Below are 22,119 nucleotides of genomic sequence, written 5' to 3' on the forward strand. Positions count from 1 at the left end.
GCAGCTTTATTAATGCAGACACAAATGCTAATTTACATTCCATCTCCAGATGAAATCCTGTTCACATGGAAATTAACCCTTATAGCCTGATTCTGATTTTACTTGTTATTCTTCCACTTCACCAAATTTATACTATTTCAAGTGAGACAAGCCTTTGGTGCTACAGATGGAAATCAATGGTTATAAGCAGGGGATGGAATAATACTGACAAATCCACCCTTTATTTTAATTCAATGGTTTAAATTCAAGGATTTATATATTCTTTACCTTGGCAAGAATATCTTCTTGGTCTGTTTTAACTCCAAATCTGGGAATACTGGAATTAGTTAGGCTGGAGCTGTGCATCAGCTTTTTGACTCCACTGATCTGGGACATTGGCCTCTTCTTTTTCTCTTTCTCTTTCTGTGTCGGAGAAGGGATTTCAACTTCATGTTGTTTGTCTTCAAAAGAATGAAGAAAAAGTGAATAATTTTTAAAGGAATTACAAATATTTTCTTCTACTTCACTGTTGAGTTGCATCTTATGGCTATTTTAATTCTTAACAAAACTGTTTTTATGTTTGGAGATTTTGAAACAGATACTTCATATCAAGAGCAGTAAAAATATGAAAAGATAAACATAGATCAACACCTCAGTATAAGCAGATCTCTATTTCACAAATTGCCTTGTTATTTCCGAACTGGCTTTAAATGTGACTTGTGACTGTCTGATTTCAACTTCTGCTGCATCCCTAGTGCTGTAGAAAGGGTCAATCCTTTCATTACAAAAATGTTATTACAACTGAACAGAAATCTAAATTTTCATTTTGCAAGAAAATTTAAAATTTCCTCTTTTCCAGGAAAAACACTCTGTGAAATTGCATTTCAAAAACCATGAAAATGGTATCTCATGTAAACCTTTACAAAACATTTTCAGGACTCGAAGGACCTAATACTTGGGGACTGGTCCTGTTTGCGTTAAAACTCTGTAAAACTCAGAAAACCTTATGCCAGCTACATCTACAAGCGCTTTGTATGTAAAGGCAGTTCACGCCAGTAATGCAGTGCATTTTTGCACCTCCCAACCAGAGTAAGCAATACTGACAAAAGGACTGTTTTGCTAAAACGCAACATCTTGCTGTGGGCTTTTGCCACCATAGCAGTATCAGTGGCATTGCTTCATACACCTCATCAACGTATGTACCAGCAAAACTTTAGATAAGGATTAAACTGAGAATAAAAGTATATTTAGGCCATTGCCAGCTGATCACTGCAGAAACGGTAAGGGGGTGTGTGGAGCATTGCAGACATCTGTGGTCCCCAAAGAAACTTAAGTTAGTGCAACAAAGGACTCTCCTGCCAAAACTGCTATGAATTTGCATTAATTTTTGTTCTTTTTATTCATACTATATTTCAACACAGAGTTTTAATAACTCCTTCCAAATTATCTCTTCTTTGCTGAAATGTACCTGCACCTTTTCTAGTCTTCAAGGAATATTCCAGCAAAACGAGGAAAATCCAGAACAGATCTTTCTAACACAGAAGCCTACCAAAAACTACAATTTAAAAAACACCTTAGAACAAAAGAAATTAAAAAAAAAAAAAAGAAAGAAAGAAAGAAAATTTGGGCTTTTTACAACATATGTCTGTTTTTCCCCATTTGAAAATGGTCATTTTCAATAAAGTCACTGAAAGCACATGAGGGTAGCAAGTCCATTTCTAATTCCCAGATTGTTATTGTGTTCGCTTCTTCACTTTCTTTCTTCCATTTCTTTTTTTAATTACCCTTTAGCAGCCGCATTTACTGGACACCTCAATTTCCAAACAAATCACAGCGAAGAAGAGACTGTGGAAATGTCACTAAGCTTTAGCCTGCAGCACTGAGCTCCCCGATTGCCCCTGCCATCCTTCAGCACTCTCCTCATATGGACAATCAAGAAAAAGGGGAGGCAGAGCGCTGCAGCTCTTGACTGGTGCAAACCGACAACAGATGAGGAGCAGTGACTCGTGTTCGTGCTTTGATGTTTATGGTTTCGGTCATATGCACAAAGTTTAGACCCATCAAAGGGAGGTTCATAAGCTGAGCTGTCAGACTAACTCAAGTGAAAGGAAGTATCTGAATGACTTTAGATCTCCGGAGGAATTCCATGGGTCTGCCTCTGCTTTTGTAACTATGCACACACAGGGCAAAGGATCCTGTGCCCATCTGAACATCCAGAAAAGACAGCTTGCCATTTTGACCCTGATTGTGCTATGCTCATTGGCAGGTTCTCTTACATTTTACGTTCATAGGAAAACAGGATAATGACACTGAAAAATAAAAACCTTGGATGTTATTATACTCAATGTAGGAGCCTTAATTCTTACACAAGGAATATATTTGTTGTCATTATGAATAACTTCATACATGTCATATAGCCCTACGTGGGGAAAACAGTCTTTTTTTTTTTTTTTGAAAAATAAGAATAGAAAAAACTGTTTTCTCATGACACGTTCCTAACTCAAATGTGAGAACGTCTGTAGATGTTCAGGAGATAGATTATGTATTAAAAAAATTCACTAATTAGATTCATTAAAATTTGCTACGGAGAGAATATTTTCCCTCTTCACATTGTTGCTCAGAACCCATATATATTTAGAGTGCATATTTTGAAAGTACTCTATTTAAGCAATAATTCTGTAGATGAGGTATTTTCCCCATTGTATTCCTCTCGTACCTACAATTTTAAGTATCCTAGGTTTTCATGCAGCCACAAAACAATATCCATGGCTCATTAACTTAGAAGTGATTGCCTTTCCAGCCCTCTTTGTGCTCAAGACTTAGGTCTCATGTGAAAGGCTGACAGATGCATTTCCTTACCCTGTCAAAATAAGCCTTAAGTTTTCAAGTAAAAGCAAGCAGAAACTGGTATCTCAGTCTTTTTAGCACAAGTGGCTCATCTTCTCAGGCAACTGTACACTGTGACTTTCAGGGCTCCTGAAGATGTGCAATATTGCTTCTCCATGACAGAGGCTCGTCCCTTTCTTATTGCCTGAAACCCTGCTGTGCCACGGTGCTCAGGCACACTGCTGCACTCATAGGTAAACTGCACAGACACATGAAGCAAGCCATTTAGGATATCGTGACAAGCAGGATAAAATGTACTTAAAAATACCTGCTTCTTTCAAAAAACAGAAAAAGCACCACCTATGGTATCTCACACAAATAAAACAAGATGTATCTTAACACATGGGACTGGCACTTTTTAAAGTACTTGTTATCCTAATTTAGACGTATTCAGCTGTGCCTCCCCCTGTATGCACAGTCTTTATGAACCAATGGTGTTTTGCTCAAAACATGTTTGAGATTGGTATATTATCTTAATCTTCATGTTCAAAATCAACAGTATGGAACCAAGTTTTATTCATTTTCACCCGTTTGGGAAAAAAAATATACTTAGTTCTGCAAAGCCATAGAGGAGGAACCATACATACTCTTTGTAATATTGAGTTGGGCTGTTTTTAATGCTCACATCCCACCATGCAAGCTCTTGAGCCACACAAATTCTCCTGGCAGCAGTCTGTTCAGATGTTGACTTAGCCATACTCATCCACCCAGTCATGTGCAGGCAGGGAATACCAAAGCATCAGAACTGTGTGCTACAAGATTTTATGAGGCTACTTGTGCTTGTGTGCTTCCAGCACACTGAAACCTCTTCACTGTAACTTTCATAAGGGAAACAGAGTGGAGGAATTCTTTTTAATATATAATTAATTCATTATATATTCATTTCTTAATACGGTAGTAATATAGTAGTTGTGATGTTACACAAAAATATGTCTATGAATATTTATCTGTAATTACGCATACAGGGAAACCACATACACAAACTAAATGAGCTGTGAGGAAATGTATGTAACATGATTTCTCTGCTCAAACACTGAACAATGAGATACTAAATGTACAGTTTCTGAAAACAGAAAGTAATATGGAAAGCTACTTGCTTTTAAGCTCTGTCATAGCCCAGACAGAGATAAAAGAAAACAAAAGACAAAAAAGTTAACTCCCATCATAGTCTTACCTAAGAATGTGTTTGATATATATTCTGAGACCTGATTGCCTGACCTGCTCATTTCAGATAGGTGGGTTAGCTCCCGGTTGAGCATTCTTTTAAACTGGAAAACAAAACAAAAAAAGCATAATGTTAGCTATCAAGATGTATTTTAGTTAGGATGAGAAAATGCAGTCAGTTTATAATTTGGGAAAGGAAATGACATTAAGAATATGCACTAAACTAAGATAACTATGAAAGCAAAAAACACATGTAACATTGCTCTACCCTACTAACGTATTCATGGGTTGACAACGTAATTCTTAACCTCCTAAAATACTCCATAGTGATTCAATTACTAAGGCACAGTGTCCTACTAGTAACTGAAAACTATAAGACATATGTATACACACAAATAATTAATATTACTGTCTTTTCATTTTTTCAGTTTTAATTTGGAGAGAAAATACAAATGTATTTACATAGGACCCCTCCTCTGCTAGGGTTTTCTCATCATATTTGTAAATTAATCTATTTGTGCATTTTTTGCAATTCATTTTGTAATGCTTCAAGTTTATCTTACCTCTCATCATTAATGTACTCAAGTATATTTGACAGCACTGCTCAAAACGACCAAAATATTTACTGATTTCCTACACACCAATATGAACAGAGGTAGGTTTTGTTGTCTTTGACTTAAAATTATGATACTGGATCAGCCCAATGACTTGACCGTTCCACAGTCTCAGAAAATTGTCAGTATCTGTATGAAACACTGGAGTAGAAAACAGCCATCTGTGGAAGCATCTTCCTTTTCCCTCAAAGTTAGCAATTCACTCTAGGCACTCTATAGGATAGAAGTGGATATTAACATTCCACGAAATGTGTAATTGATTAGGTACTCATCATTGAGCCTTTCTTGATTCCTTCTAGACTCCAGGATTAAATGATATCTTGTGCCATTGTTCGACAGGTTAATTGCATAATACAGCTCTAGCTAGCTTACATGCATTTTCACTGACTATAGCTCTGCCCTGATATTATCAACAAATAGAACTTAGCAATATTTATTAGCAATTCAAACAACTCTTGCCAATGTAAATTAGCATCCACCTGTTGCTACTGAATTCTGCCTCCCGTTGTGCCATCGTTTCATTTTGTTGTTAGATTTCTGTCATCTTTTCTCTTAACAAAGCCAAATGACTTGTGCCATTTTCAGAATCATCCTTCACCTTGTTCACCCAGTTATGACTATTTATTACATCAAGCAATAGCTATCCTTAGTAAATATTCCTGTAAACGCTCCTGTATGTTGAAAACCGGTAATTTATTATTCTATAGGACATAAAACACTAGACTAAACATTAACCGCCTCCTTTCCATCCCACTGGAATCATCAAAGCCCTTTCTTCAAAGAGGCCTTGCATAGTGAAAGGTGTTATTTTCTTCACAATGTCTTTGTAAGTCACCAATTACCGTATTGTTCACAGTGTGCCAAATAAAAATTACCTTTAATATAACACTAAACATTAGCCACTGCATTTTCCCTCCATCTTGACATGTCATGAGCTCAGGAAGTTCCTGCTACAAAGACTGAATCCTGCTTTAGTCACAAGCCAAAGGCTCAGCTTTGATCTTAGATATAGCCGTGTGCTAGCAAGTGTTCAACACATTTCTGAAAATTAGAAACATACTGCAAATACAGTTACACATACTATGAACTACAGGGCTATACATTCTGCACAAAACCAGTATCAATCTCTATAGTAAGGTCTGATGTTTGTCACTAATAGCAAATGTTAAAAAAACAAGTCAAGCTTGCCAAGCAGTAAAGTGACTGGTCCAAAAATCCTACGAGTATTTTTAAAAGCCTTTCTTTAAACTTTTAACACACCTAACTCACTCTTGCATGCTTTTTCTGCTGTACCCATGAAGGTGAGAAACTGCATTACTTAAGGCAAAAACTGAAGATCTCATAGAATGGCTTGTCTCCAGAAGGTATCCAGAAACTGCAGCTTTAAATTAAATATCTTCTATAGGAATCTTAATAAAATGTCAGAAGTTGACAAAATCACATTAACTTCCAGGCCTGTCATCAGTATATCCCTTAACACTCCAATAGTCTCTCCTCCTTAATTTAATCCAGCTAGTTCACCAGATTCCAATTAAATAGGTTCTTATCTGTCTGGTTGTTTCCTAGTAAACCCTTTTAGATGATGCCCGACTTTGCAATGCTGTTTTTACTGCAGAGCAACACTACTGGGTCATGTTCTGCACTTCAGAAAAAGACCATGTAGCCACCGCTGGTACATACTCTTCAGGAACTCTCCTAAAAAATTTCCCAGCTTTGAAAGGAGAATGAATTGGTGTTTGTTTGCACTATGCTTTTTCTGCAGCTACGTGACACAACAAATAGGAAGGATTTTTTTTTTCTCTCCAAATCGTAAATTTAATTGCGGGGAGCAGGTAGTGAGAAGGTTTGTTATTGCATACAGGGAATCATCTTGTGGAACTTAGGAGTATATGTTCTTTAAGAATTTCCAACTAAATATTTATTGTATGGAGGTCCACAACAAAGGGAAGGTGCATGGCAGTCTTTTCTAATGCTATGTTCCCCACTAGTCTGATGCAAAGCCTTGTCTTCCCACCTCCCATCACTCCGTAAGTCACCAGAACATAAATGCTCAACCATCAGCATGAAACCTGCAGAACAGTCTGTGTCGCTGCTGAACATGGGTGTACAGTAAAACAAGTCCCCCAGCAAGGCTGCTGCAAGGCCCTCCTGCTAACAGTGAATTCAGTAGGAGAAGACTTTGGCTTTGAAGAACTGTAGCAGCATGATTTCCTCATACTCTTTCACATGTTGCTGACACCACAGCAACAAGACTTTAATTTACATTTATTTTGAAAATATCTGGACTAAACAGTTTAGAGAACTGTTTTGATTTTCTAATTATATGACAAAGCCTTATGACCATCATCCATATTGAAACAGATGAAGTTGAAGACCATATGCAGACAGTAGTTTCTGATGCAGAACAACAATGCTCTTTGAGAACGTAAAAAAACCCCAAGACAGATGAACAGTGATTGAGATGTTCAGACATTTTTGTTGGTTATAGCCTGTTTCAGTGTATCTGTATGTTACTTAATCCTTTGATGTTTAGTAACTTGTCCTTTGGCAAACAAAAAAAAAAAACTTTTTTCTAAGGAAAAAAAAAACAAAACAAACATCCCAAAGCCCCTACTTTTTCCTGATTTTAGCGATTTCTCCAAGATTTCACTTGAGCCCAAGTGCACCCATACGTAGTTGCTGCTTCAAAGAGCATCAGCTTTCCACATATTTATACATCCCTGCACTATTACTTTCTAATGAAACTCTGCCTAACTCTCACATGGCTCCCACAAGATCTTACTGCAAATCAGAGAAATTTGTTACATCTGTGAGTCAACACTGTTTCAGTCATCCAGCAGATACCTCTTAAGTGCTTGAAACTTGCCTAGACTGTCCATACTCTCATCATGTCCTCTCAGAAAGAACGTTTAGCACTTTATTCAAAACAAGTCAAACAAGACATGAAACCACCTTGTCACTACTCGTAAATGTTAAAGAGAATATTTTAAATAAGAATTTAAAAAATCTGAATGCCATATACTTTCCTAGTTGAAGAAAATCAATCATAATGCACCAAAACTCCTGTTACTAATAAACTTTTACACCATACGCTTTAATTATGATACTGTCAGCTCAGCACGGGGAGAAAGCAGAGCTTTTGGGCTGATCGATGCATATATTGTGTTCTTCCTCAGAAAGAAATATTTTCCCATGTTAAGACTAGGCATTGTTAGACTGGAAAAATGACACATATATATCCTTTTGGAATATCACAGCCCTTGATTATAGACTAGGAAATTCCCCCTGGAAATGGACAGGCTATAAAATGTCCATTAAGCCAATTATACAGTTCTCCACTGCTGAATACTGATGTCACAGCAACAGAGCAGTCAAGTATTGTCTGAAAAAAAAATCCTAAAAATATTTCCTTAAGGAGAATTTTTTCATTTCATTTGTTTCTATTGATTTCAATGTTTTTGTTTTACTCTCAGCAGTACTTGTGCACTTTTAAGTCTCTTAGGAAGTCTGACAGAAGGAGAACTCTAATACGCAAGAATAAACATGCATACATTGATGAGACAAGAACAGTTTCCTAAATAGTGGTCACCTCCAAAGGACAAGTTACAAATGAGGGACTGAGCTTGGTAGTTTAGATCCTTCCAGGCTGAAGCCCAATGTGAGCATATCTCTGCATATATATTACTGCTGTCAACCCAGGACAAAGATACATGGGTTTTTTTGGAGAAAGAACAGGATACTTTTCTGATGTCAGCAAAAGTACACAGAAAAATTTAGACAAACTTCTGCAGTAACCATGTTGCCAGATGGCAACCAGAGCACTGATATAGTTTTGGGAAGACTTTCCATCTGTACTAGAAACTTCAACTCCAAAGACATAGAGAAGATCCAACTAGAGACAATTCATAGCCTGAAAAAGTTTGGGCTGCGTGCTTAACATAGATGGGGTTTATTGGTTACACTTAAGAACGTTTTACATTTTTTTGCGTAAAGTTCTTGACTCAATAACAAGAAGCTTAAGTGAATATGCAGCCTGCAGTTAGTTGTGTTGGGAGAGGAAGCATGCAGAACTACACTTGGTGTAGATGCCCTGTACTTGTAGGGCCTCTTCCACCCAGGCTTTCTGTTCCTGAATGGGTGATCTCCTGCATCCCAAGGATTGTAATGAGGCTGCCTCCACTACAACCTTTGGCACCTGCACAGAAAGTGAAGCTAGAACTAGAAGGTAGTCCATGGATCAAAAAGCCCCGTCCTGCCTGTCCTTCAGTTTGAGCGTTTATCAAGCTCCAAGCCCAGCGCAGGCTGGAACCAAAATGCTCAAGAGCACCCAGAGCCTTTCATTGCACTGGCTCCCAATCCCACATGGCAACAGATCCCAGTTTCAACCTTTCTGGCTGCTTCTTTTCTAGGTGACATTTCTAAGAGCTTACAAGAATAGAATACATCCATGGAACGTGCATTCAATACTTGGAACATTAAACTTACATGACTATATTTTGTTTCTGAAGTATCTATCAATGTTATTTTAAAAAGACGTTTGTAACTCAAAAAAGAATGAACTGTGTTATTTTACTGGATTTCAGAAGTCTTGTATTCTACAAAAACAAGACAAGGAACTTAAAATAGGCCAGCCTTACAAATTAATGTAAGGATTCTGTTTATATTGTTTAATAATGCAAAACTGTCTTTGATTTTAGCAGCATTCTTAATAACTAAAGATTTGGGTTGGAAACCCATGTGTTTAATTAATATCAGGGTCACCCACTGGTTTTTATACATAAGCTATAGTGAGGTACATGTCTCTAAGCCTGGTGTTGTGATAGTGGTGCTCATTGTTTGAAGATACCCAATGAAAGCCAAGGGTAAATACTCCACATAACAGCCATTCTCTGAAGCATCATTAACAGCAGATAATAAAGTACAGCCTGAAGCATACTGAAATTACAGAAATATATGCACAGTAAGGGATGTAAACATATATAGTGATCTCTCAGACTAACATTCTCAGCAACTGTGTGCACAGGAGGCATACTGAAATGAAATCCAACCGCGTGGTCTTCCGATTGTATAAATGCCATTTGTAAAACTCCAAGCATTCAGAGGCAACAGTGAAGAGACATATTGTATGAGCTGAAGAAATATCTGAAGAGCTAGGGATATGCATATAGTGATCTCTCTGACTAATGTTTCATTCTTCCTTACAATTTAATGAATACCCTAAATCATTCCATTTTGAATGTCATAAAAAGCAGATCTTCTTTGCCTCTCTTCACTTTTTTCCTATAATGTGTATACTGTGAACTCAAAAAGCACTGTATTAAAATTGTGTTCAAGTACTATTTAGCTTCTTAACTAAAATCATTGTCTGTAGACAGTATAGGACACTGTCTATACAGAGGACTTTTTTTTCCATGTGTAATCAATTATAGCTACCATGCTCTCTGCTGAACTTCAATTACCAAAAACTCTATCAATTTTAAAGGCTGAACTAAAGTAAAAGTAAAGAATTTTTTAAGACTGGTGATTGAATTTTTCTAATTTAGCAAGCAGGAACATGACAGCAGCTGCCTGGAAATGCAAGAAATACTTCCAAGTAAATTACAATAAATACCTCACTTTTAGCTGAATGGAAAGTAATTTCATCTTATTTTTTGGTAAACCAGAAAAGAATCCACCTAGCTAGCGTAATGGGATCCAATTTCTTCACAGATAACTGATCAAAATCCTTGAGAATATACTGTAATGATTATGCATTAGCAGAGAATGGTCACAATGACCTAATCGGACACAATGACCTAATGAGGGCTTTACATTTCTATTTAAAAAAATAATCTATGATAAAAGTAGATATTAATACAAGCAAGCGTAAGAGATTCAGTCATATGTGAATACAATGCTTGTATTATTTTTAGTCATTTAATTCAACACTTGCATTATTTAGTTCAGGAGAAATCAGAATTTTCTTTAAAACAGGATGTTTGGAACAGTTATTGCATGTCAAACACAGGATGACGTTTCTTTTTCCTTTTGCACACACTTGATAATAATTATAAAGGCAACATCATCTTTTTAAGTGCAAACACATAAGGAGAGCTAAACCAAAGCCCAGCCGTGGCTTTGTATTAAGTGAATTTCCATTCTGTATGTTGACAGGCATATTAATTTAATTCCTTGGTGCAAAACTTTTCCATGAAGATAAAAGCTTATTTAATTCCATTTTCTAGCAGTATTGCAGTTTCAAGCTAGCTCAAAGCTGCTCTACATAATAATGTAGATCAATATTAGACGATGACAATTTCCAGTGTTTTAAGCTGTCACACACACACACACAGAGGCTACCAAAAAAATGCTGCTGTAACATACTGTTGATAATTTCACATTTCTTTAGGTATTAAAACTAGTATGAGTCATGTATTCACCCATTATCCTCAGCCTCTTTACTCATGCTCTCTCCTATTGTATGGTATCTCAGTTTTGATGTGTTTTGGTTTTTGTTTTTTTTTTTTTTTTTTAATCTTTTAATGTCTAGAAATACAGTTTTGTAGCAATTTTTTTTTTAAAAGAATACAAAACTCTTCTGAGTTTCTTTGGCTTTAGACTTGGACAGATTATCCACTGAAGCAACATTATTTTAAGTCCCAGCACGATTTCTAAGAAAGACTCTATACTGTGCAGTTCATTCGCTTTGCTGAACAAAGGCTTCCTTTTCTGATTTTTTACTTTATATTCATATTACTCATAGTCATATCACCCACAAATACTCATGCTATCCAGTGATCATGCAAATCATGCACCACAAATCAAGGTTCTTAAAAGGTAAAACAAAATCCTACCTTTATGTAGCCCCAAGAAACTGAGAGTAAATAGTTTGCCTCAGGCATTTTTGATTTTTTTTCTATACTACCAAACTAAGCTAATCAGTTCTTTGCTATCTGATACTGCAAAAGACTTCCAAGAAGAAAGATTCCTTCTTTTCTCTCCTAATTCTTTTTGCTGATCTTCAGGTTCTCAGCAACTGTGTGCACAGGAGGCATACTGAAATGAAATCCAACCGCGTGGTCTTCCGATTGTATAAATGCCATTTGTAAAACTCCAAGCATTCAGAGGCAACAGTGAAGAGACATATTGTATGAGCTGAAGAAATATCTGAAGAGCTAGGGATATGCATATTTCCTGAACACCAGGACTTCATGAATAATGTATGTCAAGATGCTCAGCTGCTGGAAAGACTTGCTCTATCAACAGCTACCAAATAAGGACCTGAAGGGGAAGCCACAAACAGCGCCAGTAATCCCTCCCATAAAGCCTAACTAGCAGCCAATAGTATGTCACCCTAAAAGATATAAATCTGGGGGGCTGGTGACATGATGTACAGTAATTTCCCATTGGCCAGCACCGGGGACTCTCCTGGGCATGGGGTATTTCGTTTTTTTTATTTTACGGCACATGCCATTTAATAATGGCATCCCCGCCTGAAGCATTCACATGCCATTCAAAAATAATTGGGTTAAGGTCTCCTCATTTCAGCAGCATTTACCAGCTCTCTTCAATGGACGTGCCATCCAAGCAGTTAAAATTAGTATTGTATATATTCATGCGGATTGCCTAGTCGTTTTAATTTTTTGTATGGAAGGGAATGTATTTTGAGTTTTTTGTGAAGAAAAAAACAACAGAAATAGAGCTATCAGGTTTCTTGAGCAGTCTGTGATGTACTGAAACAATGAAAATGTTTTTGGCTTTAATGCCATCTAGATTAAAAACTGATCTACTCAGACCACTGGGCCAGTCTGCGAGTTTCTATTGCTTTTTTATTTAAAGAGATAAAAGCAGTTATTATGAAGATAAAGCAAGTCATGTGTCTTACAATTCCCAGTAAATGTTACGTTTCCATGGAGAAGTCAGAAGTGAGATAATAAGAGTCCTCAAATTCTCGCTGTATTTATTTAACCTTTCCTCTTTCTGCCTTGGCAGATTAATATAATCAATTACAGCTATACATCATAGAGTAAAGAGGGATTAATTGAAAGTGAAGTGTGCCAGTGAGCTGACTCAGAGCATTAAATAAAATATCCCACCATCTGCCATTCAGAGACCAAAACTTAAAAGGAAGAAAGCACTATCTTGCACCATTCTGTGCAAGACACATGCACAACTGCGGCAAATTACTGAGTCCTTGTTGTATCAAAAGAAGGGAGAGTTTCCCAATATGACAATGGGCAAATGTCTAAGGACAAGCTGAATGAGGTGCAGCGTTCAGCCTAAGCCCACACTGCTGATTCACTGGAAGACGCTGACTGACAATGGTCATAAGGGAGGTTTTGGCTGAAGTGATTTCTACTTCTCTGCATGATGCTACACAGCAATGTCAGCAACACTAAGTGCTTGAGAAAGAATTGAACCTGCGAAAAATCAATAGGGCAAAATATGATATTAACAAATTTCTTGCTTACAGAGAAATGTATAGCAATGTCACAAATGGATACAGTCCACAGATCATCCAGCACTTATATATTTTCATATGGAAAGCATATTGTCTTCCTTAGAATAGATAATATAAAAAAACCCACATGAATGAACACATTACTGATGCATTTTCTGTATAATATGCACAGTTATACCTGTCCTGGATCTATACAGGTAGATAAATATAAAACAACTAAGTTTTGAAAACTGCCCTGGGTTATCGAAGACTCAGCAAAACACAAAAATAGCCTAAAAAGTATTTCTAGAAAATATATCTCCTGATTCTTCCAGCTCAGCTTTGTAATGCTGAATACAAAGCTTGTCTGCATCTGCGTTGCATTCTTTTCTGATCACCCACAAGAGAGCACTGCTGCCACCTACCCAGCATCAACACTGAGAAATGAAAATATGCTGCCTCCCTTCAGAAGGCAATTTCAATCACGACTTAGAAAATGGTAAAAAAATAGCCATTATACTTCTGGCTACTTAAGAAATGAAGCACGTGGATATGAAAGCTCCGTTGCAATAGCTAATAGAAACAGACATTGGAAAGCCAAGTTTTTAAATCACTTCTCTTACTTTGTTACTTTAAAGGCTGGTTCGTCCTTACATCTTATTAACAACTGTCCCAAAATGCACAGAACTCATTTCAGATAAGAAGTATTTAAAATGGCTGCTATGTAAATTACACTAGTATTTTAGCATGTACTAAAAAAATCTTCTCTGAATTTTTTTATTCCCCACCAACGTATAGACACAAAGACACATCTGTAAGACTTATTGAATTATAGTTCATTGAATTTATCGAAGGATAGTATTTATAGAGCTATTAGCTAGATAATTTTGATGTAAAACCATGAAAAAACATTCTCCTCCAATGCACATATATGTTGAAACAATTTATTTTAGCTGCATATTAACTATACTGATAATAGGAAATTACACCTGATATTCACAGCTTATTACTAATTTGTACGGTTTTTCTAAACCCCACAGCCTCAACCTTATAAAACTACCAATTGCTGCGCTATAATTTACTAGTATGACTTCACTGACTCAGAAAACATGCCCTCTGACTTCAGCTACATGTAAAAGTATGACCTTAGAAATTTATATTATTTATTTAATCAACAAGCCTGGACAACTTTCTCCACAGGAGTCATAAAAAGAGGTGGCAGACATCCCAGGAGCTGTGATGTTCAGCTGTAGTAAATTTTGAAAGACTGCAAAAATGTTAATTTTGTGCCAATTAAAATTTGCAAGCAGGATGGCTGGGTAACTTCAGGCCACTTCACAAAACATCAGTCCTGGGTAAAATACTGGAAAAGCTGAAATACACATATTCTAGGCATTTACTTGATGAAGAACTAAGGCATAGGAATGTAATTAATGCCAGTCAATACCATTTTATGTCTCTGAACATGTAATAGTCTTGGATTGTTGTAAGGCATTTGATTTAGTACTGTACAATATTCTGCAATAGCACTCCCAATGTTGAGAGGAGACACATTAAATGGGTTAAGAACCTGATGATTGACCCGTTTCTAACAACCATCAACTGGCTGTCTTCATCTAATGGGACAGTTTTCAGTCAGGCTCTGCAAGATCTGAGACTATTTTATGGTATTCAATTTTTTCACTGGTGATCTGGAATTAAGTCACAACTATGAAAACTTCCACAGCGTGAAAACTTCCAGAGAACAGAAAAATTGGGGGGGTGGGAAGAAACCCAAGATAAACTATGAGGATGTGGAAGTCACCAACAGCAGCCTGACTTGTCTGGCAACTCTAGTGATGGAATAGTGCATACAGCTCTAGTGTGTCTGTTTTCCTAAATGCTGTCATGTACAGTGTAGGCAAAAATTTATAAATTTTATGCAGAGGATAGAGAAAATGTTTTATAACAAAAGAAAAAACTCAGGCTGTTTAACTTAAAAAGAAAATATGGCTACTGTGTAGAACCATGACAAAGAGGAAATACCATGTACCAGACCCAGTTCATTAGCGCCAAGGAAGCAATAAGGAGCAATAGAAGGCAGCTGAAACTGCCTCAAACCGACTGAGCTGAAACCAACTCAAACTATGAACAAGACATGTGGATGAACAATGAGAATTATTAAATTAGCATACACCAACAGTGAAGTGGTACATTCTCCGCTGCTTGGTATCTTCAAATCAAGAAAAGTCATCTTTTTGGAAGATATGTTTTAACCAAATGCAAGTCATGTATTAGCCAAGCACAATCAGTGAGTTCAATACTTCTACAGTTATGTGCAAAGTAGCCATCTGAGAGACACGGGAGATCCAGCAATCCATTTCGCCCCAGGAGTCTACGACAACTCAACCTCTCTATTGCAGGTGCTCATTCTAGAAATTCTACCTTCTAAACAGCTTGTATCATTAAGGCTGTTTATACATCTTCTGCGAACATGCTCTCCTTGAAAGCAACTTTAAGAATTTAAAAGCTGCGCATTTGTGATGAAATCAGGATTGCAGTGAGTTACCTCAAATATTCTTCTTAAAACTGAAGCAGTAATCTCTGCCTCTGCGCAAACGTCGGGAGCTGCCAGCACTCAAACTATTTCTTTGGTCTCTATAAAGCTCTGTACCATTGACAGTCAGAAAAAAATTACTGTTAACCTAAATTTTATTGTCCTTCCACAGGAATGTCAAGAATTTCATTATTAGGTTGCTCTTTTTCTTAATCATTCCAAGTACATGCAAAGGCATGCAGATTTCACCAGTATTAGTGAGGTTTTCATCCTTTTATCTATTTCTCATATTGATAATCACAACTTGCCAGAAGGACCTGTAGCCTGTAAACCACTGTAGAGCACAGAGATCAGACCTATGCAATACAAGACATTCAAGGAAAGCTCGTTTTCCCCCAAGATCCAGGACAGGGCTTCTGATACAGAAACACAAGACTGACAAGGACAAGGAAGAGAATTACATCCTCAGCAGCCTGGGAGAAACCTTGAGCCTCTGAAATAAAGTATCTGTGTTCATTTCTGGCTCTTGTTAGTAAGCAAAGATTCCTGAAGGTTCAGTCAACAGGAAAGTAAGATGGCAATGTTTCAGGCTTGAGGAAAAGGACAGGAAGAAGGGCCGCTTTGTTGTTTCAGTTGCAGTACTTTTGAACTGTCCCACAAGAGACCTACAATCTTGGTCTTTCCTTCCACAGGTCAGTAATGGGTAATACAGGAGCTCCAGCAGAAATGTGCTTAGCTTTGAGGGCAGGAGAACAGTGCTTTTTAACTCTCAACTGCAACCCCCAGACTGACTATGAAGCTGCACTAGGAACTTCAAAGAGATGCCCGAGCATCAGTCCTGAAGGCAAGTGTGTTGGATCTAGCGCATATTGTCTAGTAAGCGGCAAAAAGTAAAACAAAGAGAAAGACAGCTAAACACATCACAGATTTTAGTTTTTAAGGTTGTATGCATTACAAACAGGAACAGATAGCCCGAACATACCTCATGAGCCAAATGAGAAGCCTGTCTGAAAATACCAAAAAACATTTTTAGGCTGACCCTCACACACCAGAGAACAGCAATAATCACCCATGTCCAATCCAACTCCTACTGGTCACAAACACTAGATTGTTTTCACAGCATTAGCCAAATCCAGCTGGCATTTATGCTGGCATGCACCCTAGCAGAAAGCCTCCCCACAAAATGGAAAGTCTGCTCAGTGCTGGGAGACCACAGCAGCAAAGAATGGTTGTTTCATCCAGCAAGCAAGGGCATGTGGATGGACTCAACTGAACCAAAAACTAGAAAACTAGAACTGGTCTGGAGGAAGAAGCAGGACAGCTGGGGACAAGGAAACTACACTGAATCAGCCAGCCTCACCAAACTTCTCTGTGTTCCACCTAAGACTCCCTGACTGGAAGGAGAGAAAATGTAGAACTTAATTTAACAACAAAAAAAAAAAAAAAAAAAAAGGAGGAATTTCACAAATATGAAGAGTTGCTCCAGCTGCAGCAATCAGCTGCCACATACCAAGTGAGCAGCAGGGGTGGAGACAAAATTGGGTTTTACACCGATATCAAGAAGGGATGAATTCCACTGGTGCTGTAATTGGAACAAATCCCTAACTCTTCTGAAGGAGTCTCAGCTTTAAGGATCGTAACCGTAGCATAATTACGCTGCTTTAAAAAGGCTTTCTTGGCAGCTTCCTGCTTGTCAGAATTACATTCATTAAACACGATGGAATAGCCTAAGCTATATCATTTTACAGATCTTTTTATTTGGGAATATATAATTCTCATGCATCAAATATGTTCTGAACAGACTGAGATGACAACGTTCTTCTGAACTATTTTAGGGGAAATATGTAGTAGAATCCAGGAGCTGAATTGTTTAATAAAGAGTAAGGCTCTTTTATTAATTAAAAAAAAAACAAAAAAAACTTTCTGGTAAAATACATAATTCAGTGTTTGTATTTACTGCCCTCTAGTGATAATATAAACATTAGCTATGAACATATAGGAATACATTAAACTTTTTTCAGACCAGAAATCTCACAATGTAGTCCACTCATTTTCAACCATACCACAGCAGTGTCTTTACAGGTAGTCTCTACAACTGCAGTATTTTCAGTAGACACTCCTGAGCAATTGCACAAGCAACAAAAATTACACCATATTTCAACCCGTGTTTTGGGGACCACTGGCAATCTTTAAGACACAATATTCACCTGCAGTTTTCTTGCACAAATTCTTCTACATAATGATGAAGTACAGTATGCATATAATGGTTTGTAAAAAAAAAAAAACCCTGCAGTAAATGGAGTTGAATTTCAACAAATATTTTGCTGTTTACAATATTCTGCTATATATTTATTTTCCTCTCAATTCAATGCTGTCAAAATGATGTAAATTACAAAAAAGCTACTGTTAAAAGCTAATTTAGATCGGAGAAAAGTGGATCAGGGTGTGATGACAGCTGCAGTTATGACAGCAGATTTGAGGAGGCGGTCGCTCTAGCAGAAAGCAGTGATGAATAACTCAGGTGGTTATCTCTCTGTCAGGCTCGGCAAGTGACAGAATCAAATGCGTAACCACAATCCTGTGGTTTCATCCATGAAATTACTATTGTGAACAGTACCTGATGGAAACAGTAGGCTTTTCAAGTTTCACCCCAAAATCAATGTTAAAAAAAATACTTCACCTTTACGGAGGGGAGGGGGGGATATCACATCATAAAAACACAATACTTATCATATTTTTATGCATGGGTCAATATTTATCTATAGCATATTGATACAAACACACAATACGTCTGCATCACAATGGGAGAAGTTGTGAAACAACAGACCAGAGTGCTTTATACCTCTGGCCTGGAAATGCTTCAAACAAATATCCTGGGTTAAGGTAATATCTTTTAAAATCATGTTTAAATTATCGCAATGTTAGTGGAAATCCCACTCAGTTAATTCATCATATCAGCATATTTCTCAACAGACACCAAACTGTTTTGCTCAAAATTTCTCTCTGAGTCTATAAAAGATGCTGGCACACAAACCAAATGGGTGCTCAGCTTGCACTGGACATGAGGTCAGGGAACCTGGAGCAAACTGTGAGATTTCATATTTCATATTTGTCGTAGTAGCTACTTGATATATAAAAATCCACTGTATTTATGCAAGCCATTTTAACGGTGCACTTCTCTTGCTATTATTCCTCCAACCAACTTTGTAGGGAACAATCTAAAACAAATCTTTCAAAACAGCTCTGGTAGAAGCCACAAAATACTACCATGACAGGGCCCTAACCTGGACTCTTTAATAATGATTCGTTCCCTTACAATACCCTGGCAACAATTTGTTTGCTTTACAATAATTCTTGAATTTTATAGAAACTATAATTTTGATGGAGAAATGGAACATAAAACAGAAATTATTTAATTATCACTTCACTTCTAGGAGTCACCCCAACACACCTCATACATGAGCCGCTCAGGCTTTACAGTGACCAAATATCAGAATCAAATAGTTCTCTGTGCATCAGGAGACCCACTCGCTGGCCTTACAATCTCCTTTTACAAAGAGTCCTCTCTTGGAAGAGCAGAACCAAGACCTGTCACATATGGAAGGAAAGAAACATTTATTCCCCTTCCATTAATGCTTGTTTGTGTGTGTGTGTGTGTGTATACAGTGACTTGTACAGGACAGTGAGAAAATAAGAAAATAAAATAAGAAAAAAAAAAAAAAAACAAACGAGTGAAAAATAAATCAGATGTGGGACAAAAGAAAAAAAATAAGACTTCTTCCCAAAAAGTGCATCCATGGATGGCACAGCAACTCATTCTTAGTCAGAACTTTTTGTCCATTTTTTCTTAGAGACTGCTGTTGGGGAGGATCTGCTACTGCCATTTCTGGTCTTTCTCCTCAATTCTTTCCATTACATATATTCATTCCTGTCTTGGAAGCAATGACAACCAAACAGCCAGAGCACTTCTATCACCTTCACTCCCTCCCCTTATCTGCACACAAAAACACATCCTGCCTCTCCACCTCCTCCAGGCAAAGCCCAGTGAGAAAGGCGGGTGAAAATCTCAGCCTCAGCTACAGCCACACAATTTAGCTTATACCATATTTTGTGTTTCATTGAGCTGCCACTTCTTTGTCATGCTCTGAATTTGGACATTTTCCAAACAACATATTGATACCCACTCCGCGATTCCCGAAGTGCAGCCCCAGCCAAGGATGCTTTGTCAGATCAACTAATACATAAAACTGGCAAGTTTTGCTGTAAGTGGAGTCTCAGGGCTGCTCCTACGCTCCTCAGCAGTAAGCTCCTATACTTTATAGACACTTCAACATGCTTTACAAAAAGCAAAGAAGAAAAATTAATCTGACTCGAAAGACAAGCATGATCTAGTACATGCATCTCCTTTACATGGCTATGCCTACTTCAGTGCAGCTGTGCAGAGACTTTCAGTCCAAAGGCATTTAAGAAGAATAAACATGTCAGAGGTACTGCAAAGACATAACACTTCAATAATGACCTGAAGTTATGCAATACCAATGTTGAAGGAATGCCGCTGTTAAGAAAAAATACCGTGCCATGGAGATACACATGCTTTTAACTTCAGCTAACCACTCGTGCCCCGCAGCACAGGAATTCCTACAGCTTGTATGTGTTATCCCAGCTACAGCAACTGCAGATGCCTTTTCTACAGCTTATCTGCAAAAGCAAGATTTACAAGCTACATCAGTGTAACGCCTCATAAAGATACTTGTATTATGGGATAAAACCACAGTAAAGTTTAAGCCTTTCCCAGGACAACTTGTGCTGAATCCACAAAGATATTCACACTAGAGAAACGATAAAGGTGATTTCTTCTAATACCAAAATGCTCCTCTGCAAACAAGTACTTTGTCATTTAAGTATCATGAAAAGAGAAACAGGATTTTTTTCCTAGAATATATTTTTAGGAAATTCTAACAGTTCCCTTCTTACTGAACGGAAAAGATTTGGCTGTACAGACAGCTGTGTCTACGAATGTGCAAAGAGGAGCGACACTTCACTCAGTAAGCTGTGATGGCACACTCAGCCGAAGACTGATACAGCTATACCAGCAAAAACTGAGCTTTATGGATATTGCCTATTTCATGCAGAAAATTGGCTTGCTATGTAAGGACAAAAACCAGCTTCACTGGTATTGCTGGATTAATCTTACTTCTCCTGTAACATCACATTCTTATTTTAATGAGGTGTTCCTACTGTAGACCTGGCCAAGAACATGCTTTAACAGTTCATCAGAAATCTTGTTGAATGGTTGCCATTTCATACTAAAAGAAATGAATCTTTTAATCATCTTTTTTAAAGCTACAGTCATGCTTAACATACATACTGTTATTGTGAAAAAGCCAAATTTAAATATTACTTTTTTTTCTAATTCTAATGTATATGAAAACCAAATATAAACCAAACTATTTCCTATCCTTCTAAATACTATTGCTCAGTTTACAAAAAAAGACAGAAGGTAAAAGCCATCCTGTGAAACAAGCAATGATAGTACAAACAAAAGCAGAGAATTGTGGACTGCAAAGTAACTACTGACACTGCAATGAGCTCAGTACAGTTCTGATATAAACACGCCTTAGCAAGTGCCCATAAACCATCCACAGTAGACACCAACATTTTGAAAGCATACTATACTGCAAGTTGTTTCATGCAATTTTGTTGGTTCAGGCTCCAGTTCTTATTAAACCGTGTCTGTTGTACTTCTAACTGAAGTGCACATGATAGTGTCATTGTTCTTTCAAGGAAAAACTCAGCAAACATTATTCTCCAACTGATACTCATTCCAACGTGTCCTTCACACCTTTCATTTGATTATTTATTTAGATGCTCTAAACATGCTCTAAATCTATGCAGATTCACAAAAAATTAAGATCTATCCATCCATCCACAACAGGAGAAAAAAACCAGTGTCATCCATTAGACCCTTGTCTCATGCATACAGGGAAACATAAAAAAATGTAATGCTTCGTCTTTTGTCCAAGTGAGCGCTTCAGCCAAATGCCTCTAGGTCAAATTCAGCGAACAAGCACAAAACCCAAGTGGTTTCCAGTCCCATAGTCAGGTGTACTGTGAGGTTGGGTTTACCGGTACATGAGAGAGATGGAGACAAGATAACAAAACCAGGCCAAAGGCAGCTCTGTAGTTTCCTGAATTGCATACTTATTAACCGTATGATTTAAACCCCTCTTACAAGAAGTCTCAGTATTTGCATGAGGAAGCTCGTGGTATATTCATATTTCCATACTCCACGTCTATTGATACCAGTAATTTGCCTCTTATCCTACACACAGGATCTAAGTGTCTTTTTGGGAGCTGACTTCTTGTGTCGTGATGACAGCATGCAGTGGGGTGCTGCAGAGCCATCGCTCCGGTCCGTCAGCTGGTGCTCAGTTCACCAACCGAGGCGTTGGCCAAGTGCTGGTAAGGACAAGCGACACACCCACGCCTGACGGAGAACACTCCTCGCCGTCCCATGCCAA

The 22,119-nt window shown here is 37.6% G+C and overlaps 1 protein-coding gene across 6 annotated transcripts in view; it reads right to left on the reverse strand.

The window, feature by feature from the left end:
• The window catches only part of PDE4D (phosphodiesterase 4D), a 533,586-nt gene that overhangs the window by 13,350 nt on the left and 498,117 nt on the right, over positions 1–22,119 (reverse strand). For all 6 annotated transcript variants that reach the window (XM_087759654.1, XM_087759655.1, XM_087759658.1 and 3 more), the window contains 2 exons: positions 4,040–4,133; positions 268–440 (listed from right to left, as the gene is read on the reverse strand). In XM_087759654.1, coding sequence (XP_087615780.1) covers positions 268–440; positions 4,040–4,133 — 267 coding nt within the window. The remainder of the gene's footprint in view (positions 1–267; positions 441–4,039; positions 4,134–22,119) is intronic.

The sequence above is a fragment of the Nipponia nippon genome, unplaced genomic scaffold (assembly GCF_047370975.1).
Source record: "Nipponia nippon isolate SJK-2023a ecotype South Korea unplaced genomic scaffold, ASM4737097v1 scaffold_20, whole genome shotgun sequence".
NCBI lineage: Eukaryota > Metazoa > Chordata > Aves > Pelecaniformes > Threskiornithidae > Nipponia > Nipponia nippon.